Here is a 27,306-nt window from a genome sequence, read left to right on the forward strand (position 1 = left end):
AATATTCATCAAAATCAGAGAATTAAAAATATAATTACAAAATGAACAAATCTGAGAGAGGTCCACATGTAGTACCTGTATATGTAATATCAAAGCAATTGGACTCGTCTTTTTTAAAAAGAAGTCAAAAATAACACTTTTTACCAAAAATTACAAAAATATTCATCAAAATTAGAGAATTAAAGATATCATCATGAAATGAACAAATCTAAGAGAGGTCTACCCAAGGTACATATACACCAAGTATCAAAGCATTCAGGCTTGTAGTTTTCAAGAAAAAGTCGAAAAAGTAAACATTGACACGGGCGACAGACAACGACAGACAATCACTCATATGATAAGCTCCGCTCGACAAAGTCGACAGCAGAGCTAAAAATACTGGGTTATTTAGCCGAACAGAATTGCTGTTTACTGTACATGTATGTTTTACTACCAATCAATGTAATGTCATGAGAAATCATGGTGTGTATTTTGAAAGGAAGTTTTGAAGCAAAATAATCGTTTTTTTTCATCTTTTCTTTCCCAACATTTCAAGAGTACTACAATAATACAGAAATAACATTACACTACACACTCTTGTGTTTAAAATTTGGTTTTATATTTACTATGTGCATCCAAGTTGAAAATTTAATTTCATTAACAATAAATTGGTACTATAGTTCATAATAGTAAACAGAGTTATTAGCATAATATAAATTGCCATATTTAAAACTGGTTGTCATATTTTTATATAAGTCCAATTTACATAAAATACATCACATATATAATATGTGAATATAATATGTGCACATGAAATAATATTGACCAATTCATTTAGAATTTTTTTTAAACATAGAATGACGCCATGTTGAATCCATAGACTAGCAGTGCGTATGATGAAAAACAACAACTCTCTTTAAAACAGTCATGAATACCTGCCAACAGCCTAAGACACTTGAATCGAGGTCAAAGTACAATCATTGAAAGTATATTTGATGCTAACAATGTGTCTGAATATAAATAAGTCTGAGGGAAAAAAACGGGAAATCCCCTTGCATGCAAAAATATATATTAAATAATTCATGAGTTACACGAGTTGAGATGCAGTAAATGATCTTTGTGCTAACAGATATCCTGTACCACATTTATAGTTATAGATTGGATGCAGCAAAACATTTACAACAAATCAATCAGTGATTAAAATGTACAAATAAAAATATAAAAAATTAATGATCTTGAAAATAGGACAATGGTCTGATATAAATGGTTTAGAAAAACTGGAGATGGATCCTAGAGACAGCATGATGCCTGGGGGAAAAAAATTGCATAAATTTTGCTAAAAATAATGGCCAAAAATGGGGGGGGTGGTGTCCAAATGCATAAGCATATATTTAAACTATGGGAGCAGGCACCCAATCCCATAAGCATATTAAAAGTATGGTTTATTGAGCTGGAAAAATTGCTGTTCAATAAATTCTTAAAACAAACACTATTCAGATATTTTAAAGAGAAAATCAGTCATATAATCATAAAGGGCATTCAATGATTAACATGACTCTGATATAATTTGGAGGTCATTCTGCCAAGTGGTATGGTAAAATTTAATTTACACAGTATGGTTTTATCTTCAGAATTTTTATTTAATATTTTTTAACATTGACAGTAATTCAGATGCTCATTGCCCTAAATATATAGTTAAATAAATTCAGACAAAGGCATAAGTGTTCACTGTTTATATATCCAAAATATGGCAAAATAACTGAATTCCTGCATTAGGCATTGCATCATTTTCTACTGTCAATGCAGATACTCCAGTCAGCTCAAATCAAGTAACTCACTCACTATGAACAATGTCTAGTATATAATATATGAAAACACCAATGTTTAATAATTTTTGTTAAAAGCTAATTTGCTTGGTTTTTTTTCCCTGTTACTTCTCAAAAACAAATTCTCCAAAATGTACACAACCCAAAAACTGGTTGAGATGACACTTGCGCAGCACCATAGCTTTAAATGGACCTATGGTGTGCTGAGCTAATGCAATGTCAACCAGACATTAAAAAAGTTATTTTGATTGTAAGTCAGTTAGTTGTACCTTGCTTATAAAAAAAAAAGACAATAAACTTAAAAACTATTTTCATACTGTACACACAAGACTGAACACTACAACTAGAAAGGAACAGTTCATATTTACATAGCTTTGACTAAAATATAAGAATCGAAGATAATTAGACATTTATATCATTTTTTTTTCACATCATAGACTAACATCCAACCAGAGGTTGTATATGCTGACCTAGACCAAGCTGATTTAAGAAAACCAGGAAATCGTGATGTAAAGCGTAATCAAAGACCACCACCACAAGATAAAGATGTCCCATATGGTGAAGTGGATTTTGTAAAGACAGAGAGACTACGCAAATCCTAGACATTGGTAAGTAAATCTGAAGTGGCTGTGTACATGTATGCAAAAATTTGCATGTGCATCTCAGGAACGAGTTTCTTTTGCCCCCAGTGACCCCTAACCTTAACACTAACTCTCACTCTCACTCAAGCCCTCCAATTCAATTGTTCATGTCCCCTGTAGACAAATGTAGGTGTCCTTACAGTAGTATGGGCATATATACAACTAAATTGAGGAGCGATGGAGGGTAGGAGTAGAATTAGAGTTGGGGTGGGGTGCAAAAGGAACTCCTTCCATAGCTTCATATTTTGGAGCCAAATAATGCCAGCTCTATTTTAATTTTAGACTTAGCATTTTCAGAAAGACAGAATAAGAATGGATACTGTAAAAGGACTAATTATTCACTGGGTTTTTATTTTTGCTTATTTCGCAGGCTGGAAAATGCGCTAAATTAAAACCCAGTGAATATGTCAAATTTAGCTTAGAACACATTATCTATTATGATAAAACCGTGAATTTAAAACCCACTGAATATGCCTGAAATAGTGAATCAATAAAATTTAAATCCAGTGAAAATTAGTCATTTTACAGTAGATTACAATGTACAAAGAACACAATGAGGTAATTGGAAATTAAGTAGTGAAGGCACTTTTAAAAATGATTGTGAAGACTTATAGATTCTAGAAGTGATCCCATTGTGGCTAAAAATGTAGATCAATGGAAGAAGTACAACGAATATAGGAATTAGACAAATTATGTCTGGATAAAATTGATCAGATCAATTCGCTAGAGAGTGGCTGATATAAAAAGAAATTATGATTTAAATTTAAAACAAAAAAATATATGTAAACAAATTTGCATTCAAAAAAAATTTTAAAAAAATTAAAAATTCTTTAAAAAAGAATCAGTAAGCAAATCAATGAATAGTGCATTGGCTTAATTATACATGTTGCGTGGAAATGTATGAAGTAACTTCCTCCATGCAAGGGCACATTTACTATTAACAGTTACCAAAATAAAAACACAATATACTTTCACATTATTAGTCCCCGTTCGGACGCAGTCCGAAAACAGGGACTTATGTTTTGACCTCCGTGTCAATCTGATTAAAATCTGATGTAGTGTACGGGCTTTAATTATTTTGGCTATAAACTTATTTTAATTTTATTTTTTATTATATTTGTTATTGATGCCCTTTTATTTTACTTTGATTTTGAGATTTTTTTTTTTAATTCCGCCCTACCTACATCTGATCCGGCGCCTATGTAAGTCCCGTTCAAATCTCGCGTAAGTAACAGCCAATCACAGCCCCCCTTTTATACAGGCTGTCGGTTGCTTACTTTTCAGTGTATACGGGCAATCTTTCTGTACATTATTTTTTGCCCACTTGAATAAACCATTAATAGAAAATTGCTAGTATATTTTTATTTGCAAAAGAAATTCCACAGGATTTTACAATTTTTGTCATTACATTGAATATTTTTTTCACTTCCAACAAATGTGTACACTTCCAGATACATCTTCGCCAGCCAAGGTTCGTTCATTCAGTCATCGCTTCAATTTTACATCACTGAGCATAATTATCTAGAATGGAAGCAAAACAATAAGTAAATCGTAATGATTAGAACACTGTAAACAGCTATAGTAAACAATGCAATCTGATTTTAAATTGTATAACGGTCACCGGCCCACGGCATCGACGCAGAAAATTGGATCAAACAAATATTTCCTGATCAATTGCGATGTGTTCCAAATAAAAAAATATTTTATTCCAGTCCAAATCAGCTCAATTACTTTAATAAAGAGTTATTATATAATGTACAAAATGTTGATACAATTTGATGAATATTTACAGCTTCAATACCGTAGACGATTTTGGCCCGATCGTCAACAAAACATCACCCGTCTCCAGGGCAGGCGACTGGAAAAAGACACTGGTGTTTGGTCGAACCGGTGGAAACAAAATCAACACTACCAGAATAACTATGCGGAATAACGATCTAAAGTCGAACCGTTCGAGTCACAATATTAACATAAAAATGACTTTCGTTGCATTTGACAATGATAAACTTACCGAAAAGCCGTGTTATTCACGGTCGCTAACGTCGGTATAATCCGCCATTTTATTTGAGTGTGTTTGCCACCCGGTGACGTCATCATGAGCGCTATAGAAGGAGGTATGTGATTCGTTGACTAAAATCGTCGATAGTGGGTCTCGTTGAAATCTCGTTACATAGGCGTCGGATCAGATGTAGGTAGGGCGGAATTAAAAAAAATCACAAAATCAAAATCAAAGTAAAATAATGAGATAAAAGGGCATTAATAACAAAAGTAATAAAAAATAAAATTAAAATAAGTTTATAGCCAAAATAATTAAAGCCCGTACACTACATCAGATTTTAATCAGATTGCCTCCGTGTGTGCGTGCATGCATGCGTCAGTGCGTGCGTCCGGACCTGTATCTTAGAAATGCCTGGACCAATCACAATCAAACTTCACACATACATCATACATGATATCATATATATGCACGTCAATTTGTTTCATGATCTGACTCAAGATGGCCGAATGGCGGCCATTTTTGTGCTAAAAATCATCACGATCGAGCATTTCCCGGTTGTTTACAGATGGATTTTGTTCAAACCTTGCATATAGGTTGGACATTATAGGACCTTGATGCACATCATTTTGTTTTACGATCTGATTCAAGATGGCCGAATGGCGGCCATTTTTGTTCTAAAAAATCATAAAAAGCAACCATTTCTCGACTGTTTACAGATGGATTTTGCTCAAACTTGGTATATACATTAGACATTATGGGACCTTGATGCAAAAAAATTTGTTTTTCAGATAACATTCAAAATGGCCAACTGGCGGCCATTTTGTATTAATCAATGTGGTTCTCGTGCCATATCTCCGACTTGTTTTGACTGATTATGTTCAAATTTTAAATATTCATTATACATCATGTCATAGATATATTGGTTTGACGATCCTATTCAAAATGGTCGAATGGTTGTCATTTTTGTACTAAAAAATCATCAAATATCAAGCATTTATGGATGGATTTCGTTCAAACTTGGTACATACATTAGACATTACAGGTTCCTGATGCACGTCATTTTATTTTTCAGATCAGATTCAAAATGGCTGTCTGGCAGCCATTTTGTTTTAATGGGTTTATGGGTTTCCAGACCCATATGTCTGACTTGTTTTGACTGATTATGTTCAAATTTTTAATATTCATTATACATCATGTCACAGATATACGGATATATTGGTTTGATGATCTTTTTCAAAGTGTGCTATTTTTGTGCTAAAAAAATCCTCGAATATCAAGCATTTCTTGCATTTATGGATGGATTTTGTTCAAACTTATAACACACGTTAGACATTACAGGTTCCTGGTGCATGTCATTTTATTTTTCAGATTGGATTCAAAATAGCTGACTGGCGGCCATTTTGTTTTAATGATTGGGCTTATAGAGCCATATCTCTTAAATGCTTTGACTGATTATATTCAAATTTTATATATTTGTTATACATCATGATATATATATATATATATATATATATATATATATATATATATATATATATATATATATATATATATATATATATATATATATATTTTACATATATACATATACATGTATATACATGTATTCAAAATGGCTGATTTTGAATGCTGTTCCAGAGCAATATCTCTCAATATGGACAAGTACTTGTTTGACGATCAGATACAAATGTCAATCATTTTAATGTTAAAAAAATCATATTCCTGACAGGTTATATTCCAGCTATATTACTATAAACATAAGTATATATCTTAAATTTGATAACTAACAGGGACTGTGCATGGCTTTTTGATATCAGAAGAGCCCTAAAAATGTGTGAAATTCAATTGGCTGGTAATTAACTCATTAACAAAATGTCAGGTAAATGGTATAAACATTTTTTAGGTCAATGAAAACAAAAACATGAATAAAATTTAATGAGATAAATGACAAGATCAGGTCACTTTAACTTGCCAAAATACAATAAAAAAAAATGAAAAAAAAGCAGTCAAATGAGTTTATCAGGCATGAATATTCATAAAAATACACACTAAAAAATCCTTGCAAGATAAACTTATTTTGAAATTAAAAAACCCATCACAAACATTTTAAACATTTTAAGGTGCTTTGAGCATCATTACATATCATGAGAATGTACCCTGGCCAGTTTTTCCACTAATATAAAAAATTTGATAGTTGATAGGGCCTGCAAGATGAATAAGTTGTTGGCCCTGCTTGAATATTGTTGGCAAACCAAACTGAGGTAATTATCTAATTTTAGTGACATGCAAAGAAATTTGTAGCAATAAATGTTTATCTTGCACAGTATTTGACATTTTTACTGTCATCAACAGACTCAATGATCAGGCTTGTCAGGCTAGCATGTTCTTAAACTTGTCAGCCCTACTGTCAAGGCTCTAAACACAGGGATCTGCTCAGTTTTGATCACACTGATCAAGGCCACTGCCATGAGTTAGAAGCATTACCAGTATAACACAAAAAACGTATCAGCAATACATCAAAGTTCTCTGTTCTTAAATGGTTTTGTCAGCAGCACTACACTGGACTATGATGCTGTCGATGGAAAACCAGTGAAATTTAAAGCGCGGTAGTCGTCACACTGCGCATGTTCGACATTTGTGTTGATAAACATTGATTTTCCCACAATCCAATGCGCTCTTCATATGGAAATCACAAGTATGAGGTTTGACCTGGGTGCAACTTGCACTGATTACCGTTGGTGATTCCTTCGATACCTAAATAACCTAATTAAAGCTTGGAAACATCTCAGTTCATACTCGTTGATCTGCGCAACAGTCAAAGTCGCCATCTTTGTTTATATGAGACCCATATATCTTGCACATGCACAGCGCGACGACTACCGCACTTTAAATGTATAAACACCACTAAAATGCTGGGTTCTGTACAATTACAGAAATGTACAGCAAGTGAGCAACATATAGCCAACTCAAGTTTGCATTGAAAACACCAGTCACAAAATCACCAACTACAGATGATTCTACAACATGACTGTGGGAAACATGTATTTCATAATGTCTCATGTAATAGATACATTTTTGAGCTAAAAAATTGACAATTCTAGTTAAATAAAATCTCAAGACGATAAACAGAATTCTTCCAACTTCGATGAAAAATTGACCATTTCAAACACCATGAGTGCATTATGGGTACAACAAAAACTGCACATGCACAAAAGATGCTGGAAACACACAAAAAAATGAAATGTGGATTTTCCTAGAACATTTCCCCAGCCTCCAAAAAAGAAAGAAACTGGGCTAAATTGAGAGTTTCAGAGCTAGCTCTGAAACTAACATTATTTTGACTTTTCCTCTGACTTGTCTCCCACCGTCGTGTACCGACGCTGTCCGTGGCAACCGACACCGAGACGTGCCACCGCCTCCCTCTCGGTGCAGGTCCCTCGCTCGGCGCCCCGGGGAATCGATTGCCACACCCCGCCAATTTTTCACATTTTTCCCCCATCCAGCACCGGTGAGAGGGAACCACCACTCGAAACGTCTCTCTCTGGCCACGTCGTTAGTTAATGCCCTATATACCGACCGCTGTTGTGTCCTGCTGTCTCTCCTGCCTCTCCTATCAAAGAAGGTCTGTGGCTCTGCCATTACAGAGTACCGAGCAAGAAACGGCCCCGCAGCGATAGAAGAAGAAATAAAAATATAAAGACTCGCCCGTCGCGGGCGAATCCAACGGGCCTTTGAGGCTTACTTTCAATAGATCGCAGCGAAGCAGCTGCTCTGCTAAGTACGACACCCCGATCCACACCCAAGTCGTCTGCAAGTGATTCAGAGGGGATGATCACCGCCGCGAGGCCGGGAGAAACGCTCTACTGCTCCCGGCCAAGTAAGTTTCGACGGAAGGCGGCTTGGCCGGTGCGTGCTTGGAAACACGCATCTATCAGGAGCCTCCCTCGATAGCGGCGCCGTGGAGTCATCGCGCACCGGGCGGGATTCCGACTTAGAGGCGTTCAGTCGTAAGCCCTCGGAGGGTAGCCTCGCACCATCGGCCTATCGACCGACCGCGTAAACCAAGTGTCCGAATCTGCGGTTCCTCTCGTAGTAGGGTAAAACTAACCTGTCTCACGACGGTCTAAACCCAGCTCACGTTCCCTGTTGGTGGGTGAACAATCCAACGCTTGGCGAATTCTGCTTCGCAATGATAGAAAGAGCCGACATCGAAGGATCAAAAAGCGACGTCGCTATGAACGATTGGCTGCCAAAAGCCAGTTATCCCTGTGGTAACTTTTCTGACACCTCTCGCTCGAAACTCCCGAACGTCGAAAGGATCGATAGGCCTCGCTTTCGCGGTTCGTATTCGTACTGAAAATCAAAATCAAGCGAGCTTTTGCCCTTTTGCTTCACGAGGAGTTTCCGTCCCCGCTGAGCTCGCCTTGGGACACCTGCGTTATCCTTTGACAGATGTACCACCCCAGTCAAACTCCCCGCCTGACGCTGTCGCCGGAGCGGGTCGCGGGCCCCGGGAACTTGCCTTGGGGCCCACTTCAACGCTAGAAACCGGGACGCCGAGGCCCCGCTCCCCGCTTCAACGGATAAGTGAAAGAACGATCGAAGTAGTGGTATTTCACCGGCGACGCCACGAGGACGCCTCCCACCTATCCTACGCCCCCAATGTCCCTTCACAGAGTCGGACTAGAGTCAAGCTCAACAGGGTCTTCTTTCCCCGCTAATTCTGCCAAGCCCGTTCCCTTGGCTGTGGTTTCGCTAGATAGTAGATAGGGACAGTGGGAATCTCGTTAATCCATTCATGCGCGTCACTAATTAGATGATGAGGCACCCCAGTTGTCACACCGAGAGATGGTGCTCCATCCCAGGCAACTTGCGCCGAGTCCAGGAGAGTTGGCGCTTGCCCCGCCGATTTGCGCTCTCCGAGTGCCCTTCCTTCCAACACCCTCTCTTATATGTGGTGCGTAATTGAAAGCTAACATAAATAAATCGATGCTAACGCATGCCGTGGAATTATAGTCTCCACGCAGACTTTTGACGCTCTTACTCGTGCATCCAACTATCAAGCATGCCGAGCAGATGTATTTTTCCCCAGCAAAGATGCGAACCATATCCACCGAAGCAAGGACTACCCTCCGCGCAAGGGTTTCCGCGAACGTCTGTCGTTTGATGTTAATTCGTTTAAGAGACTCCAGTGAGGAAGGTGGCAACCCCCTCTGGATCCAACGACCAGGCCATAGGTTAACACCGGGTTGCTAGAACGTGTCATCTCGACCACGTGCTTGCGCAAGTGCAAATACTTCTCAGCCTACTCCATGCAAGCACCGTGGAGGTTCCCATTATTGTTTTCGTATCAGACAGTAACGTCGACGATGCTGGTACTCGTCTGGCCTTTGATGATCAGGTCGGGTTTGTATAACTTACCCTCAACTATGCAGCGCGGCTCTTGCCACACTGTCATGTCCATTTTTCTGCACTCATCAGCAACCAACTTGCATGCACACAGCATCGTGACGGCATATCCTCTTCGTTTTAACATATGGGCACTGGCCGAGGACGTGTGAGGCAGTCTCCTTGGGAGCCCCACAACGCCTGCACTTAACGTCGATGGACTTATCGAACTGGTGAAGCCTTGAGTGGAATAGATAGACTCCCCTCTTAGTTTCAACGCAGTTATGTATGTCGATTCGAAAATGTTCTTACCGCTGCGCCTGCGCTCTATCCACGCATTTGCAGCGGGGTTATCGACAAACTCCTTGACCCCGTATCCAGTGGGAACCATCTTGCTCCACCTGTCGGTGTGCCAACGCGAGACGGCTCTAGGGGAACGTGCACGCCCTTCTGCCTCGGTATTTAAACCAGCCCTTGTCGCAATATTTCTCAGTGGGCCATTCCAGTTTCTATCTGCACCCCCCCCCCCTATTGATGAGTTTGTGTGTTTACTTCATACAGGGTATAATTTCTATGGGTGTATACGTCATACAAAGTTTTATTTCCAAATCATCATTCACCATACAGTAATGGAAATCCAAAACATAGTTCCTACTTATGGTGTTGATGAGTTCCTTTGTGCCACCATACAGAGTAGGATTTCCAAATATATCTTTCATCATACGCTAATTTACCAAGTTCAAAATTTTATATCTGATAATGGAAATCCAAACTAGTCCTGATTCACGGTGTTGATGAGCTCATTTGTGCCACCATCATTATCTAATTTAAGTAATAACTATTTCATAATGGCCCAATACAGTCAGAACTCCAAATTTTTTTAGTCATACAGTGTTGGAAATCCAACCTCATCAACCGGTATGTGGTGAGATAAACTAGACCATATTTTATTTAGTAGCCATTTCTGGATTTCCAGAATTTTTTTTTCCATACTCGTCTGGATTTCCAGATTCTGTTTCTCCATATACAGTTGGAATTCCGGGGTATTTTCCCCATCATACAGTGCTGGAAATCCGACCTCATCAACAGGGGGTGCAGATATAAACTGGAATGGCCCATTGCGTCCCCAGAGCGACAGATACTAATCAGACATTTGTAATTGAGCCATGGGACGTGGAACTCGAGCACAAGGATACCGAGCCCCCCATCTCGCACACTCGCATGCAATAGCCCGTTAGGAGTAGAAGGGTCCAGCTTCAACCAGTCTTTGACTGTTCTCCTCAGAAGCGAGTCCAACAACCGAAGGACGTTCTAGGATGGCAGCCTATACGATAGCCCATAGATTAGCTTTGGGATAGCGTATTTGGTCAGCATATCAACCTTCTGCGTCGGCTCTAACCTGCTAATATTATTTCTGATACTCTGATACCCAAATGCATGACAATATCTCAGTAACTAAGGGTGGGACAAAAACTAATGGTGCTCTAGCAATATTAATTTAATTTTTCTTGTATACAGGCACATAAACACTGTCTAAATTCTCACTATTAAACTCCATTTTGTTTCCCTGCACTGTCCCCACAATCTATACCACCACCCCATCCCCACTCCTGGTGGAAAACGTTGATAGATGCATTATATTTTGACAATCTTTTTTCACTAAATTTTCTATTCATCACTTTCTTGACTGAAAAATAACTTTATTCACCATCAACCACAAATAACTAATTTCTGAAACCATCTGTAAAAAAATTGTGCCTGTATTAGTGATCACACCTTCAGTGCTTAGATCCAGAATACATGCTAAGATATAGAGACTGAATGTAAATTTACTTGCATTTGTTGTCAGGAATTGAATTTTAGGATTGAGAGAGCACTAAGTTTCAAGATAATTTGTAATTGACGTCTTAGTAACAATATAAGGAATATCTATACACTAGAGAAGACTGCTATTGAGCTCAACACCTGACAAATAAAACAAATTAATAGTAATACTGGTGGTGACATGATTTACACACTGAAAACCATTGACTAAACAACATTGCCAATAAAGTACAGTCTGATTGTAACTCCCAAGCTGGTTCCTAACTGGCTTTTTAATAAATTAGTTGCTAGGAGTATTCTTTTTTTGTCTGACTAATGTATCCCCATGAAGTGCTTTCACGAATACCAAACTGTGAATGTTTGTCCTGTCTTAGCTGATCTTGTTGAATGTCAGACATCAGTACGAACTTTGACACAAACTCTGTATGGAGAAACCAACAGCGATCAACATTTCAAATACATTATTACCAGGACAATTTTGATAGGCATTCAAATCATCGAAATTGTTAATCAAAATGCAAGATTGTAGGCATAAATTTTTTTTCTGGATATCTTTACACATACTGTCAAACCACACAAAAATAACAAATACATGTTGTCCTATGTGTACGAGGCCTTGCCACTTAATATGGAAGAAATTGGTTTTAAATCTCCTTCTATATCTGATTTAATATGATTAAATGATTTTATACTTTAAACAAACCAGCAAAATCTTCCTGCTATGTATGTAAATTTAGTAATTTATGGTGGACACGTCTCACTTACAAAATACAGTGGACTGATAACATTAAAATCTAAAAATATGAAACTTTTATCCTTTTTTTATCTTTTATTGTGAACATTTTATCCTACAGTTGTGGTAAGAATAATACATTATAGATTTGCTTGTTTTTATTTTGGGCTATTTTATCCTGGTAAAATGACTTTTCCAAAGAATATTATCTAAACACCATATCATGTTAATGTAGCGGTAACTTATTCTAGTGGCATGGTAAACAAGAAAGTCAAGATAGACGATACGTCATTCCTTAGATATGAGGGTATTCACAATTTTATTAATTTATTAAACCAGGAGGTGGAACAAAATCATAGAATTTTTGATAATTAGGTTATCAGATTGCACCACGTAATTTTCGGTTTTGGTCGAGCAGATAGTGTACCTGATTTTTGGGTAAAGCAAATTAGTGCGTTGACGGTTCAAGACTACCTATAGCACTCTAGATAAAATACCTTTTTTTTTAAACTCAGCAGTCCAGTGTTCTAATTCACCTCAGAGAAGGAGCAGAGGGAAAGTAAACATTAATTATACAAGTCATGACAAGTCAACAATCATAAAAATAAATCAAATAAATCATACTATTGTGCTTTGGAAAATCAGACTTAAAGTTACCAGTATTAACATTTTTGAGGCAGTCCTTCAAGTCAGAATATTAAAATACACACCACTTCATCCCAGTCAAATCTAGGGAACTGCATGCATATAATTATTAAAATCAGCAATTACTTGAACTGCAGGCTATGCACCTTCTCTGTAAACCAGTTATACTATAAACCAAAGTAAACTTCAAAACATTTTTAATGGTCTGAATCTTGAATGCAAAATGGGCAAACGAGTGAGCAAGGGAGTGGGCAATACTTCCAGGTTTGCATAGCTGGAAATAAAGCAAAAACTCTCCGATAGATTTCAAAAAGCGGTCAAAAAAGTAATTGAAAAGCAGAAGTGAATGGGTTGGGCATAATTAGTATAGTGTGCTATATATACATGGCAATGGTAAATTGGCTTATAATTGCTTCTATTACAGATGGATTTCTAATAGAGAAAATATGGTATGCCTAACAGATAATAAATACCCTTAGACAGCAACATTTCTTTTGAGCCCCAACCCACTGCAGTTGAAAATACAAAAAAAGAGAAATGTTAGTGCCTATTTATAGAAAGTGATGTAATGTCTGCCCTGGGAATAAAAAAAAGGTCATACATGTACATTGCTATAATTGGTGTTGGTGTTATAGTGTGTAACTAGGCACACTCACAGAAACACTTACATGTATACATATATATGCTTACTTTAACAAAAAAATTAACTATTTTGTACACATGCAACATTTATTAGTAAATTCAGATCCACAATCACTGGATTTTGACATATAGAATAGTAAGTATTTGTATGGGTTCTTGAAACAAATTGTTTACCTGCAATTTATTAGTATCCTCATATAAATTTAAACACTGTATTTATTTACTAGTTTAGACAAGAGAATTTAATTTACTATTTAGTTGTTCAAATGGCAATTTTACTTGCCCCAGGCTAAAGGACTGTCAGAGCCAAGCCCTTAAACACAACATCACTGTGATTTAGAGTTATACATCACTGTACTTCCAATAACCCTTCAACAATTATGGTGAATTTTATTTAGATGTGGCGGTTGTATATAATAAACAGCGTCCGGATTACTTTCGGAAATTCTGTCGCGTTTCGGAAAGTTTTAATTTTCAAAACTTTTGAATATTTATTTGTGCTTTTAGGTTAGTGAGAAGGTTATAATAATTCTTCATTTCATTTTAACACTGTTTTTACACCCCTCAGACCCCTTTAAAAAGTCACTTCTGGCCATTATAATGGCCACTATTTTCTTAATGGCCAGAGTATTGACCAGAATTTTTTAAGTGGCCAAAATATTTACCAGTGTTTTTAAAATGGTGGTTTTAATGACCCATGTTTTTTATACTGGTCAGAATAATTACAATTGCTTTTTGAATGATGGAGTTGATGAACATTTTTTTTTTATGGGCAGTATAATGGTCATTTTATTTTTCATTACATACATAAAATGACCAGTATTTTTGTTCATGTCTCTAAATATAATGGCCCAGAAAACAGCCTGCTACCTCGTGTGAGCTCAATATACGTGTGGGAATTTATTTTTCCCAAGTTTCACTGGCGCTTCCAAGTACACTTAAATGAAATTTCGCGAATATTGCCTCGATCCCCAGTGAAATTTCATAGTAACGCTGATGCCAGTGACTGCTGGTAGACTACATAACCTGCAGAGTATTTAGATGGTGTTGAATCATAGGACGATTGCAGTACTGCAACTGGCACATCCATCAAGGTATGAATTTGTAATTATTTTACCATTTTACAATGACTTCAATACAATATTAGATACTTTTGTTGTTGTTTATGTAGCAGGATAGTCTTTTGGGGCTTTCGTTTTTGTTCAGTCATGGCACACTGTGTAAGTAATGCTTCATTATTATTCATAATTGTCAAACAACAAGCTCAAAAAGGTGTTAATGAGGATTAGCTCCTATGTTTGTTAATACAAGAAAAGTATAAACAAAGGTTATTTCCAACTCCTGAAATCTGCAAAAAAACATCAACGTAAATTTGTTTCCATTCATGGCAATGTTTTCAAATTATTTTAATAAAATAATTTAATTGACTGCAAAGTGTTTGTTTTTTTAAATTTTCGAAGACTATGTATATTGTTTTTTTTTTTCTCTTCAGACAATACCAGCAATAGTGTACTGTACACTGGGAAATCTAATTTAGTAATCATGTATTAACTATACATGTATATATTATGCCCATAACATCAAATACCATACAGAATCCCTTTTTCCTGTAAACTAGTATAGATGATATATGCCTACAGTGTGCAACAGTTCATTTTTCTTTGCGCACAAAAGAAAAAAGTAAAACTCATACTCAAAATAACTTTTAATTTAACATGGATTTAAACTAAATTTCAATTGAATCTAATATTCTTTGCTCATCTTTGAGCCCAATTTGATTTGAATGAGTTGTAGAGATCAATATAAAGGGGAAGTGAACCTTAATGTATGCGCCTAAGCTAGGAATAAACAGAAGACACTTATTCGTAGCATTCACGTAGAGCTCTTTAGCAAAGGCTAAGAGGTCCAATACGTTACCCTGTGCTAAAAAAATGTGCATGAATACAGGCTAAGAAATACTAGGTACAGAGTAAAATCTGGTCAGTCCAAAGCCTTAGCACAGGCAAAACAAAACATGCATGAACGCTTAGCTCAGCTAAAAAAAAACATTGTATTTAATGTTCATTTAGGAGATTTACTACTATATTCATAACTTTTTATTTTGGTGTGCCATTTCCTGCATGACAATCAACGCTAACACATATAGAGAGATTGACTCAAGAAAAAATGTACTGATGATGAGACTCTGTGCTACTTCCTGTTATTCTGCAATTTGCACTTTCTGAATTTGCTTTGGTATTGTTTTATAGCTGTAGAACTAACCTTCCTAGTTACTCTTACTGAGCAATCATAATTAAAATTCCTGCAGCTTTTGCCTATTCTTAATAAGTTTGGGCGTTCCTTACCCCGTGCTAACCATCGTTTCCTTCTGTGCATGAACTCAAACATATGAGATTAGCTTAAATCTTAGCCCGTAATTTGTGTAGCGTGAACAGTAATAACTACTATTGAAGATACAGGGGGCAAATGGGCAAGACATAAACAAAATATAATGAAAGTGTAATATGCAGTCAGTAAATGTCCTGGGCGTTTCTAGGTCAGCCAAATTGACCATGGGTACTCTGGCTCAACTTGGACAAAAAAATATTTAATCTATACATGTATAACATTACTTAAATCATAGACCTTAGAGAACAGGGACATGCTACTGTGGCTACCCCTTTCATGTAACCTTAGTTATAATCCTCTACCCAAATTAACACCTTAGAGAAACTGATAATAAATCTATGTCAACACCACTGTTACATCTTTTTCTATTTCATAAGCCAAACATGGCTGCCAGGGTGTAGCTACACAAAATGAGACAATTTTGTGGTTGGAATATAATCAGAAAAAACTTGAATAGCCAAGTCCATTCTATTGATGCGAGTGAAACTAAAAATTAACAATTTGTATTCAACTATGAAATCAGGAAAGGGAAACAAAAATGGTACGTTTTCTCTGCAAGGAAACAAAACTGCCTAAAAGTAAACAATGACCTGTCAAAATTTGTGTCATTATAACAAGTGGATTTTTCATCATATTTAGAACAGATATAGCATAGTGCACTTGTTATACACTGACTAATGGGAATACTAGTAAAAACTGTTTCAGATGTATAAATCTTCTAGGTACATGTATATGTATTAATGAGATTATACAGGAGGTTATAACCCACATTGCACATAGGAAACTGGATTTCTTTTGTCTCAGACAGAAGTTGCATGACCCTGTTTTCTAAGGTCATGCTTAAATCATAACCATCTGAATACCATTATTTCACTTTTCAAACTAAACTGTTTTTATATTTTTAATATCATTTTTTTGATTTTGAAAAAAAAATATAGGAACAATATTACACTTAACATAATTACTCTATTAGCAGCACATGCGCTTAGGTAAATTACAGGGATCTTCAATGGTCGAAATAAATAATATTTTCATGATTTAGTATCCACAAATGTAATTTTAGAGCAAATATGGTATTGTATTGGATCATAATTATAATACAATTATTTATTTTGTGAAAGTACCTGGGGATCGATGAAGTTGTACATGCATGGTGGCATTCCCATTGTGGAGGGACTCTATAATTTTGTATGTACACAACTTCCTATTTTGAAAGATAAAATCATGCAGCTGCATTGTTACATAACATTCTTTTGTCTCTTGTAGGAAGTTAAATCCCCCTATTGTTCTCAGAAATTAGGTTCCCAAGTACAGCAATGTACTGTCCACAGAGGGACTGTGTACTGTCCTAGTCTCTCAAGAGATGAACTGTGTGTATATATGGCACAACCCCTTAATATATTCGGTTAGGAAACAATTTGATGTTATTCTGTTTTATTCAATATTTATATTTTTTCAATCAGAATGTACCGGGTATCATCTTTTTGGAAGTATATCTGAGTTGCATAGGGGAAAAATTGACATATCACAAGATGTCATTTTATCCACATTGTTATTTGTGAGGACAGAAATATGCCAGAATACACAGACACCACAAATTTTTGTTTCCAAAATTGATTACAAAGTGTCTTAATTAAAAACTGGTCATTGTAAGCTAATAGCAATCTGAATTATTTTTTGCAGATAATGACAATTTAAAAAAAGGAAATACTATATAAATGGAATGTAAGAAGTTGAAGAACCAGAATTTATGGACGTTAAGGGGACAAAAAAGTTTAACCAGTATTGATGGATGCAATGGTTTAGCATTTGCATGTTTATCAGTTTTACATTTGCACACAGATTTTGCAAGTTCCAAGTGTGTAGAGTTACTGTACATTCCTTTTTTTATGTTTTCCCTGAAATAAAAGTGACATCCTTCAACTGGTATTTCATGATTTTCAGCTATCTTATATAGTTCTTCTTGCTGACCCTTTTGTACACACCCACACTCACTCCACAATCTTTCATCTTCTTAATAATAATTAACAGGAAAATATTATTGAAAAAATCCTGTAGAGATCAAAAACATGAACAAATTTGACACACCTACATCTTTTGAGAAAAAATATTTTACACTAGAAAAAGAATAGCACAAAAACAAAGAGGAGAAAAAACATTTTGCACAGCCCCCCTCCTTAAGCTAATCGCCTCTCAAGAAAACTTGATGAATATCTGGAGGAGTATGACATTGCAAACCTAAAATATTATTATCCACTAAAACAGTCTGTATGGCTGTGCACTACATCATGATTTTTCAAAAACAAAACATGGCATACTTTTAATATTGCTTACATATTCTTGTTTTGTCTAATGTTTTCATTAATTATCCAATTTCTGTACTTTATGTGTTTGTACACTGAGCTGAATAATTAAGATGATGTTTTGAAGCACAGTGATAGAGGGACTGTGTTTGAAGCAATGTTTTAACCCCCCTCCCCCCATATGACTTTTTTACTTAGCAAAGCTGTACCTCCCAGATCTTTAGTTGTTTATGCATAGATGGTCTTTGGTTATAAATTATTTACTTTCCAGTCATTTTTGAAGGGTAAACTTTTGTCATACTTTCTGCTGTGTTGACTTCCTGTCACTATGCTTTTGTTTCCCTTTGGTTAGCTAAACATATGAACGCTTGTTGAAAATCACACTTGGAAGTAAGAGTTTCTAATGGAATAGCAAGCAATCTAATCTATTCCTGAAAGTGTTAAATTATATATAGTGTTATTTGGAAATGTCAAAATAAACTTCTAGGAATCTGTTATTCAGTTCAAAAAATAAACTGGTTGCATGCAGAATCTCAGAGAAACAATTGCATGTACATGCAAGAATGGACGGATGTTGCAGCAGCAGAAGTTTGGGCCTGGACATTTCAGTCTCATTTTTAAAATGATTTTAAATAGTTGTGTTCACGTTACACGAAGTACGGGCTAAGATTTAAGCTGATTTAGGCTTATCTAGCATATTTGCATTTCGGCTAGACCCAATTGCGTCCACGCACAGGGAGGGCCAGTCGTTAGCACGGGCTAAGGGGTGCCATTAGTCGGTGACCTTTGGTAAGCCGCTATTTACGAACGAAAAATGGATGACACGCGCAAGGTTCTATTTCTGCTGCTGGCATGTTTCGTTCTAATTTTGAAGCGACGTGCACAGGAACGCGAGAGAAGACGGACCACTTATTTGGATGCACATAAACAGCATACAACGGGCGTAACAGAATACAGAGTTTTATTAATGCATGTCGTAGACAGCGAACCAAATTTATTTTGTCTACGATTGGAGCTGCTGTACGCTCTACTACAGTGACCCGATTAGTGTGGAAGTGAGCGCGGAGTAATGACTGGTGGAATAGTGTCGTTATACGAACATGGGACAATTTTCACACCCAAAGGTCGCCGCAGAGGGCGCTTAGCCCTGGGCTAAGCGTTCGCGCATACTTCGTTAGTCCGTGCTAAGGTCTAGACCGCGTCTTAAATTCGGATCAGATTTAACCCGTACTTAGCATTCCTTAGCCCGTGCTAAGCGTTCACGCACGTTTTCTTAGCACGGGCTAAGGAATTTGACCTCTTAGCCCGTGCTAAGGAGCTGTGCGTGAACGCAACTAATAATGTACGTATTCTTAACAAACTGTTACATGAGCATGAAATAATATTTTAGTTTTGGAAACTATGCAAAGATGTGTGTTCAGTAATTCAATACCTTTGATGAGCCATTATTAAATTAGCACACTAAGGGTTAGATTTGAATAGATTCCTAGTAAGATTGGTGCATTCTTAATTCAAAAAAACTTAAAAAGTTTTAATACTACTAAATTATACATATGTTTGATATAATTTATTGTAAAACATTAATGTTGTTGTGAAAATAGTTTCATACAAAACGGTGAAAATTTGCCAAAATCCTTATATGTGTTGCCAGTGATATGCTAGTTTCCATTGTTATTTAAATGTACTCATCAGTGAGGTAATCCATTACAAAACATCACTAATCCACAGTAGTCTGGTTTCAGGCTACACCAAGTTACAGTCCTTAGTCTCACAGTCCTTAGAGGGACTTTGACCAAGTGCAGGCTAAGATATAAGCTAATCCCAAATGTTTGCATATCAGCTATACCCAATTGTGTTCACTCACAGGAGGGCCCAACAGTTATAGCACAGGCCACAGTGTTGAGGGTCTCTGCACTGGCTAAGAACACCCAAACTTGTTTCCCAAGGGAAGCAGCAATTATGAACAAACAATTAAACAGCAATGATACAGTGCCATAACTACACTGTTAACCGAAATAAACCAACCACAAATTATTGGAACAACCACCATATATTTTTCTCCCTTAATATTTTTTTTTTCATTCCTTTTCCATGTTTTATTGATTTATAATGCTTATTTTGTTTTATTAATATCATCACCAGTTTTTTCAATTGTTTTTTTTAAACCATTGTGGTGCTTCCGATACTAGTTTGCTGATAGTTAGAAGGGAATTTTTGTGATGCTGATTGGTACACTCAAAAGCAATATCACATGTGCAATTTACGTTACACCCCAAAACGGCATGCGTGCGCATGCGAAACACCATATCTTCGACTTCTGGGGAATTCGTCTACTAGTATCCCACCAGTCATTAATTACTCCGTACACGCTTCCACACTGATTGGGTCGCTGTAGTAGAGCATACAACAACGCCAATTTGGTTCGCTGTCTACGACATGCACTAATAAAACTCTGCATTCTGTAACGCCGTTATATACTGTTCCTGTGCATTAAAATAAGTCGGTCCGTCTTCGCTTGCGTTCCAGTGCACTTCGCTTCATAAATTAGAATGAAACATGTCAGCAGCAGAAATTTTGGGTTCGTAAACAGCGCCCCTTAGCCCGTGCTAAGGACTGGCCCTCCCAATGCGTGGATGCAATTGGGTCTAGTCAAAATGCAAACATCAGCTAAAATCTTAGCCAGTACTTCATGTAGCATGAACACTATTATTGTCCAGCATTATAATACCGTGAACAAACAAACATGCCATTCACTGCTAAGTCAGCTAGCTACACATAAAACAAAAGAGGGTTTAACTGAGAGCTTTAAATCAACAGTTGGAGTCAGACAAGGGTGCAATCTTAGCCCTACTCTTTTAACATTTTCTTAAATGATCTACCTGACTGTTTCAACTCTGAAAACTGTGACTCCCCGGTTCTTGATAATTTAAAAGTAAGTTGTCTCCTATATGCAGATGATGTTGTCATTTTATCTAAATCTGCTAGGGGGCTACAAAACTGTAGACAACTTAAAAATATATACGTCAAAATGGCGCCTGGCTGTTAATACAGAGAAAACAAAGGTTATTGTATTCAATAAATCAAACAGAGCCCTGAGCAATAATATATTCTTCTTCGCTGAAAAAGAAATTGCCATAGTTAAGCAAATTAATTACCTGGGTATAACTATAAGTGCTAATGGCAAACATAAAGAGGGTATCAATAATTTAAAAAATAAAGGGATGAAAGCTCTTTTTGCTTTGAAATGCAAACTCGGTTATGACAACTCACTAAACATACCCCTCCAACTATCTTTATTTGACAAACTGATAAGACCAATTATTGTATATGGTAGTGATGTTTGGGGTGATGAAAGCACAACTAAGTCTGCAATTGAGGATGTCCATCTTTCATTTTGTCGGTTCATTCTTGGTCTCTCAAAATTCACACCAAAAATGGCTGTTTATGGTGAGCTAGGAAGGTACCCCATTGACTGTTTTATCAAGAAACAACAACTTAATTATTTCAACCGGGTAACAAACTCTGATAACACATTACTAAGAGAAGCCTACTTAGTAAATAAGAATGTAAAAAGTAAATGGTTTACAAGTGTAGAAACCCTCATGCAAGATTTAGATGTTGTCACCATTGTAAACTCAAGTGAAAAAATAATTAAGAAAAACTTAGACTTTATTCATAAAAAAATAAACAAATCATTTGAGAACCAATGGATCTTAGACATGCATAATGATAATAGAAAACAAACCTTGGCTAAAAACAAACTAAGAACATACAGACTTTTCAAACAAGATTTAAAAATTGAAAATTACCTAATTAATATGCAGAACCATGGTCTTAGAAGGTTAATTGCAAAATTCAGGACAAGCAACCATGACCTTAAAATTGAGAAAGGCAGACATAATAATGTGCCGCTGGATAAAAGATTATGTGATATGTGCAGCCAAAATATAGTTGAGGATGAGCAACATTTTGTAATGAAATGTCCAGCTTACAGTCACCATAGGGACAAATTATTCCTGACTGCACAAAATAAAATTCCAAATTTTGATAAAGAAAATAGTCAGAATAAATTCATTTTGATTATGGCAAACCATACTCTAGCACCAGCCTTAGCTGTCTTCTTAAAGAACAGCTATGGAACAAAACAGCAACAACTATCAGTGTATTAGGCCACATTCTGTGTTCATTCTATATTCTGTATTCACCATTGGCTGCAAATTGTCTTTTTTTGTTTTTGACTTGTTTTATTTTTTTTTTAGAAAAGTTTTTATTTTTTGTTTTATTTTTTAGATTGTAGTTTTTTTTTTTTAATTTCTTTCTGTAAGACCCTTTTTATCCTTTCCTAAGGATTTTATGCGTCTAATAAAAAAAATACTGAACCACCCAACACTGTTTCGTACACATGCAGTAGTTGTGGAATATTTTCACAGATAATTTTCATATCACATTAAACCATTCATAATAGAGAAAATAGCAAAATATAAAAATAAAGCAGAGCATCATGGGTATTTTTTAGTTGACTGTGTCGTAGCCACTTTAAAATCACCTTCCATCAACCCTTCAACATAAACTTCTACAGTTTATAACACATGTTATGAAAAAATACTGGTTAAGTATTCCAATGTAAAATGTTATAGTTTGGGTGTATTTGAAGACTAAACTTTAGTTTTTTGTCAATATTAAAATGGGAATTTTGTTTATGTTTGAGCTTAACCCCACTCATAAAGACAGGCTCTTTTTTCGGATTAATAACTCGCTGTTTATGTGACTTTTTGGAGTAACTCCCTGTGACTTTTTGAAGTAACCAGCTGTTTATGTGACTTTTTTTGGTGGAAAGTCAGTTGCTGAGTATTTTTGGGGTTGCACACTTTTCAAAGGTTCAGTAGTGAATGTCTTGTTTGTTTGTTCAAGGTATTAAAATGCTGGATATTGCCTTTATAAGAACAGGATGTAGTACAGAGTCTCATTGTCAGTCCATTTTTATCTCAAGAATAATGTCACAGAATGTGCTTGTATTGATTGTCAAGTTTAGTATAGTTATGAATAAGAATAGTTATGAATATAATAGTTAAATTTTCAAATGGACATCAAGTACAATGATATTTTGGGTGATTAGCCTGGGCTCAATGTTTGCACACACTTTGTTAGCGCCCGTGATAAGGGTCTAGGCCGAATTTTGAAAACTGGTCATCTTCTATGTTCAATAACCTATTGCATTATACTATATATTATTAAGTCAACAGTATCAAGTGCATGATTTTTTGTGATTTTAAAAACAAATTAACCCAAAACGTCATATTTTTTCAAGATATATAATTCCATATTTTTCAAAATCTTGTATTTTACGTTTACCTACAATTGTACTGGCTTAAAATTGAAGCAAACTGAAGCGAGTGAGGAAAAAGAGGAGAGCTGTCAATCCCCATGTGCCATTACCGGGTATATCTGTGACATGAAAAAAAAATGACCATTTTATTTATGTAATGAAAAATAAAATGATCATTATAATACCCATTAACAAAATAGATTGTCACCCACTCCATCATTAAATAAAAAATTACTATTATTCTGACCAGTGTAAAAATAGTGGTCATTATAACTACCAGTTTGAAAATACTGGCCAATATTTTGACCATTAAAAAATTTCTGGTTGGTATTCTGGCCATTAAAAAAATAGTGGCCATTACAATGGCCAGAAGTGACTTTTCAAAGGGGTCTGAGGGGTGAAAAAAACAGAGTTAAAGTGAAATGAAAAATTATTATAACCTCCTCACTAGCCTAAAAGTATGAATAAATATTCAAAAAATGTGAAAATTAAATCTTTCCGAAACGCGACGGAATTTCCGAAAGTTATCCGGACGCTGTTAATAATAAATTGACACTGTCACCACAATGGCTAAGAATAATTTTTAACATGAATTATTCTGTGATCATTTGAAAGTAGACCATCATGCACAAAAAATTACACATAGATTCAGATTAAACATCAGGAAAACATACTGCTGAATATAAAGTATATATTACAGTCGCACATTTATATTTCTTACAAACATGATTTTTCGTTTCTCTTGATTTGAGGAGTTGCTAATCAAATTGGAAAAAAATTATTGCCTAATCACAATATAACGAATGCAGCTTAGACTATTTTATTTGTAACGAAAGCCTAGCAGATCATATAATATTTCTACAAGTCGATTTTTTTTAAATAATCAGAAAATTTATTATTGATGGGGTTAAATTTGATTACAGAAAAGATTTGAGCATTAACCAACAAAAATTAGTAGGTATACTATTAATGATGAAATCCAAGTTGCCTGCTGATAAATTAATATCAAAATCAGAAAAGAATTAATAAATTCAAAATTCCCCCCTCATCATGTCAATCAATAAAAAAATATGGTGCAAAACATAAAATTCTATTGAATCTTGGTAAATTTGCATGGCTCTGGAAAATCAGACATGGCCGCCATGACTGTTACAAAAACAGACATGAAAGCAGACAGTATTCTATTTTTATGATATTTATATCCAAACACATGAAATCGAATGAAATATGGAACACAATTTACCCCCTCTAGTGGCGTCATTGTAATCACTGTCTGCTTTTTATGATATCAAAACAACTCCTTATATGGGCATGGCTAGGTTCAGGTGAAAGCATTTTATTGTATACTTATCTAAGGTCAGTGCTGAGATCAACTTCCTCATTCCATTTATTCATATTTAAATGAATGTAAACAGGTTATATTGACACACCATGATCAACAACTTTGCTTTTATGCTCCTTGAAACGTTCTAAATACTGACAAATTTATGATGAAATCGTGAATTTTACCACACACGAACTAGTAATAAACATAAGTTGATTGTATCGAGGTCAACTTCCTCATTCCATGTATTCATATTTAAATGAGTGTAAATAGACTATATTGACACATCTTGGTGAGCAACTTAGTTTTTGTGCTTCTTGACACGCTTATTTATGGTGAAATCGTGAATTTTACCACACACGGCCTAGTAATAAACATACATGTAAGTTGATCGTACTGAGGTCAACTTCCTCATACCATGTATTCATATTTAAATGAGTGTAAATAGATTATATTGACACACCTTGGTGTGCAACTTTGTTTTTTTGCTTATTGACACGCTTATTTATGGTGAAATCGTAAATTTTACCACACACGGTCTAGTAATTAATGTACGTCGAATCGTATTAATCATGCTTCCATGACAATCCAGACAAACAGAAATAAACATGTTCAGGTTATAGCATCGCAAAAAAGTGTAGAGGAGATATGTATGAAGGCGCACAAATTTATGGTGAAATCGTGAATTTTACCACACGTGGTCTAGTAATAAACATAAGTTAATCGTGCTGAGGTCAACTTCCTCATTCCATGTATTCATATTTAAATGAGTGTAAATAGATTATATTGACACACCTTGGTGAACAGCTTTGTTTTTTTGCTTATTGACACGCTTATTTATGGTGAAATCGTGAGTTTTAACACACACGGTCTAGTAATTAATGTAAGTCAAGTCATATTAATGGTGCTCCCATGACAATTCAGACAAACAGAAATAAACATGTTCAGGTTATAGCATCGCCTAAACAGGAGAGTGTAGATGAGGTATGTATGAGGGCGCACTCACTAAAATTTGATATATCTTCAGATTATGTGCCCATTAACATTTAAAAGTAATAACAGATTATGATGTATATAAAGATGAGTCATCATAATTCAGATAAAGTGAAACAGTGAGTTCTATTGTAATTTCACATGTTCACGTGGCTTAAATTTCGCAGCTTTGACTTCTCAAAAAAATAGAAAATTTTAAAACATGTGAATAATTAATTTGTTCAGAGTAGTGTTAATTTGGGATTAAATATATATATAAAATTTCCTCTGATAACATATGTTGGTTCAACATCTTCATATTAAACTGCCAACCAAAACTGTACAAGGAAATCCTGTCATTTAATTTCAGCATATTTTACTTTAAGCCAGCACACATCATGTCAATACAGTACAGTTTTAGTGGTATCCAAGTGCTTTTCAATCATGAACTTGTATCATTCTTTAATATTTTTCTTATTAACAACAACATTTACACATTTTAAAAAACCAAACATATATTGCTAAGATGGTTATTAAAAAATATTATCATAACACTTTCATCTGCAGTTTTGTTGAGCATTTCACCAACCAGATTACTCATAATAATTGCATGTAGTATCCATATTACTTAGAGGAAAAAAAAACACATGTACATAGTTAAATTTTGATAAGTTAAATTAATTATTTTATTTAATGTGATCAATATGTATAGTCGTGTATTTTATTTAGTATTAAAAACCATTATTATTGGCCTCATTTTACTTTTAATTGTCAGAAAATTTTACTGTTGGATATCAGCCAAATACCAACGTCACCTTGGAGATAAACAAACAGTCTACACACATCACTTCTAAATGAAAGGGGGTAATAAATTACCACCTGCCAGACTCTTGTAGGTAAATGACATTTACATCTACAGAGATGACAGTGCAAATGTTTTTGCTTTTTCTTCAAAATAGTTCTTGATTATGGATTATGACAGACTGGCTGTGGTTACATATTGATGTGCATATTGCACTACACGAGTATTGTTGGTACAACTTGATGATGTTTTAGATTTAAATGGACACACTACAATGCCCTGAATTGCTTGAAATAAACAGATAGGAATAAAAAAATTCTTGTACAAAATTAATATATTTTGAAAAATAATGTGATCAAAAGATTGTTAAAAGTAGACAAAAATTAATATTAATATTTGTTTTCAAATTTAAAAGAAAAAAAAAAGCTAATTTCCTTATGCGATGCACGTACACTTTCACCTTTTGGAGACTGAGTCCCAGACTTATTGATTTCAGTCTTTTCAATCCATGCAA

At 35.4% G+C, this 27,306-nt stretch overlaps 1 protein-coding gene, 1 long non-coding RNA gene and 1 pseudogene across 4 annotated transcripts in view; 1 reads left to right on the plus strand and 2 right to left on the minus strand.

The window, feature by feature from the left end:
• The window catches only part of LOC102806974 (basement membrane-specific heparan sulfate proteoglycan core protein-like), a 106,548-nt gene that overhangs the window by 72,271 nt on the left and 6,971 nt on the right, over window positions 1-27,306 (plus strand). For all 3 annotated transcript variants that reach the window (XM_085499287.1, XM_085499289.1, XM_085499288.1), the window contains one exon: window positions 2,243-2,413. In XM_085499287.1, the coding sequence (XP_085355413.1) occupies window positions 2,243-2,407 (165 nt within the window). In that variant the 3' untranslated portion in view covers window positions 2,408-2,413. The remainder of the gene's footprint in view (window positions 1-2,242; window positions 2,414-27,306) is intronic.
• On the minus strand, window positions 3,783-4,758 carry LOC146745969 (uncharacterized). The gene is made up of 2 exons (XR_014929435.1): window positions 4,458-4,758; window positions 3,783-3,967 (listed from the first exon to the last, which is right to left on the minus strand). It is a non-coding gene; the product is annotated as an uncharacterized LOC146745969 (long non-coding RNA).
• On the minus strand, window positions 8,162-9,171 carry LOC144350944 (large subunit ribosomal RNA; annotated as a pseudogene).

This window comes from Saccoglossus kowalevskii, chromosome 5 (assembly GCF_978046115.1).
Source record: "Saccoglossus kowalevskii chromosome 5, keSacKowa6.1, whole genome shotgun sequence".
Taxonomy (NCBI): Eukaryota; Metazoa; Hemichordata; class Enteropneusta; family Harrimaniidae; genus Saccoglossus; species Saccoglossus kowalevskii.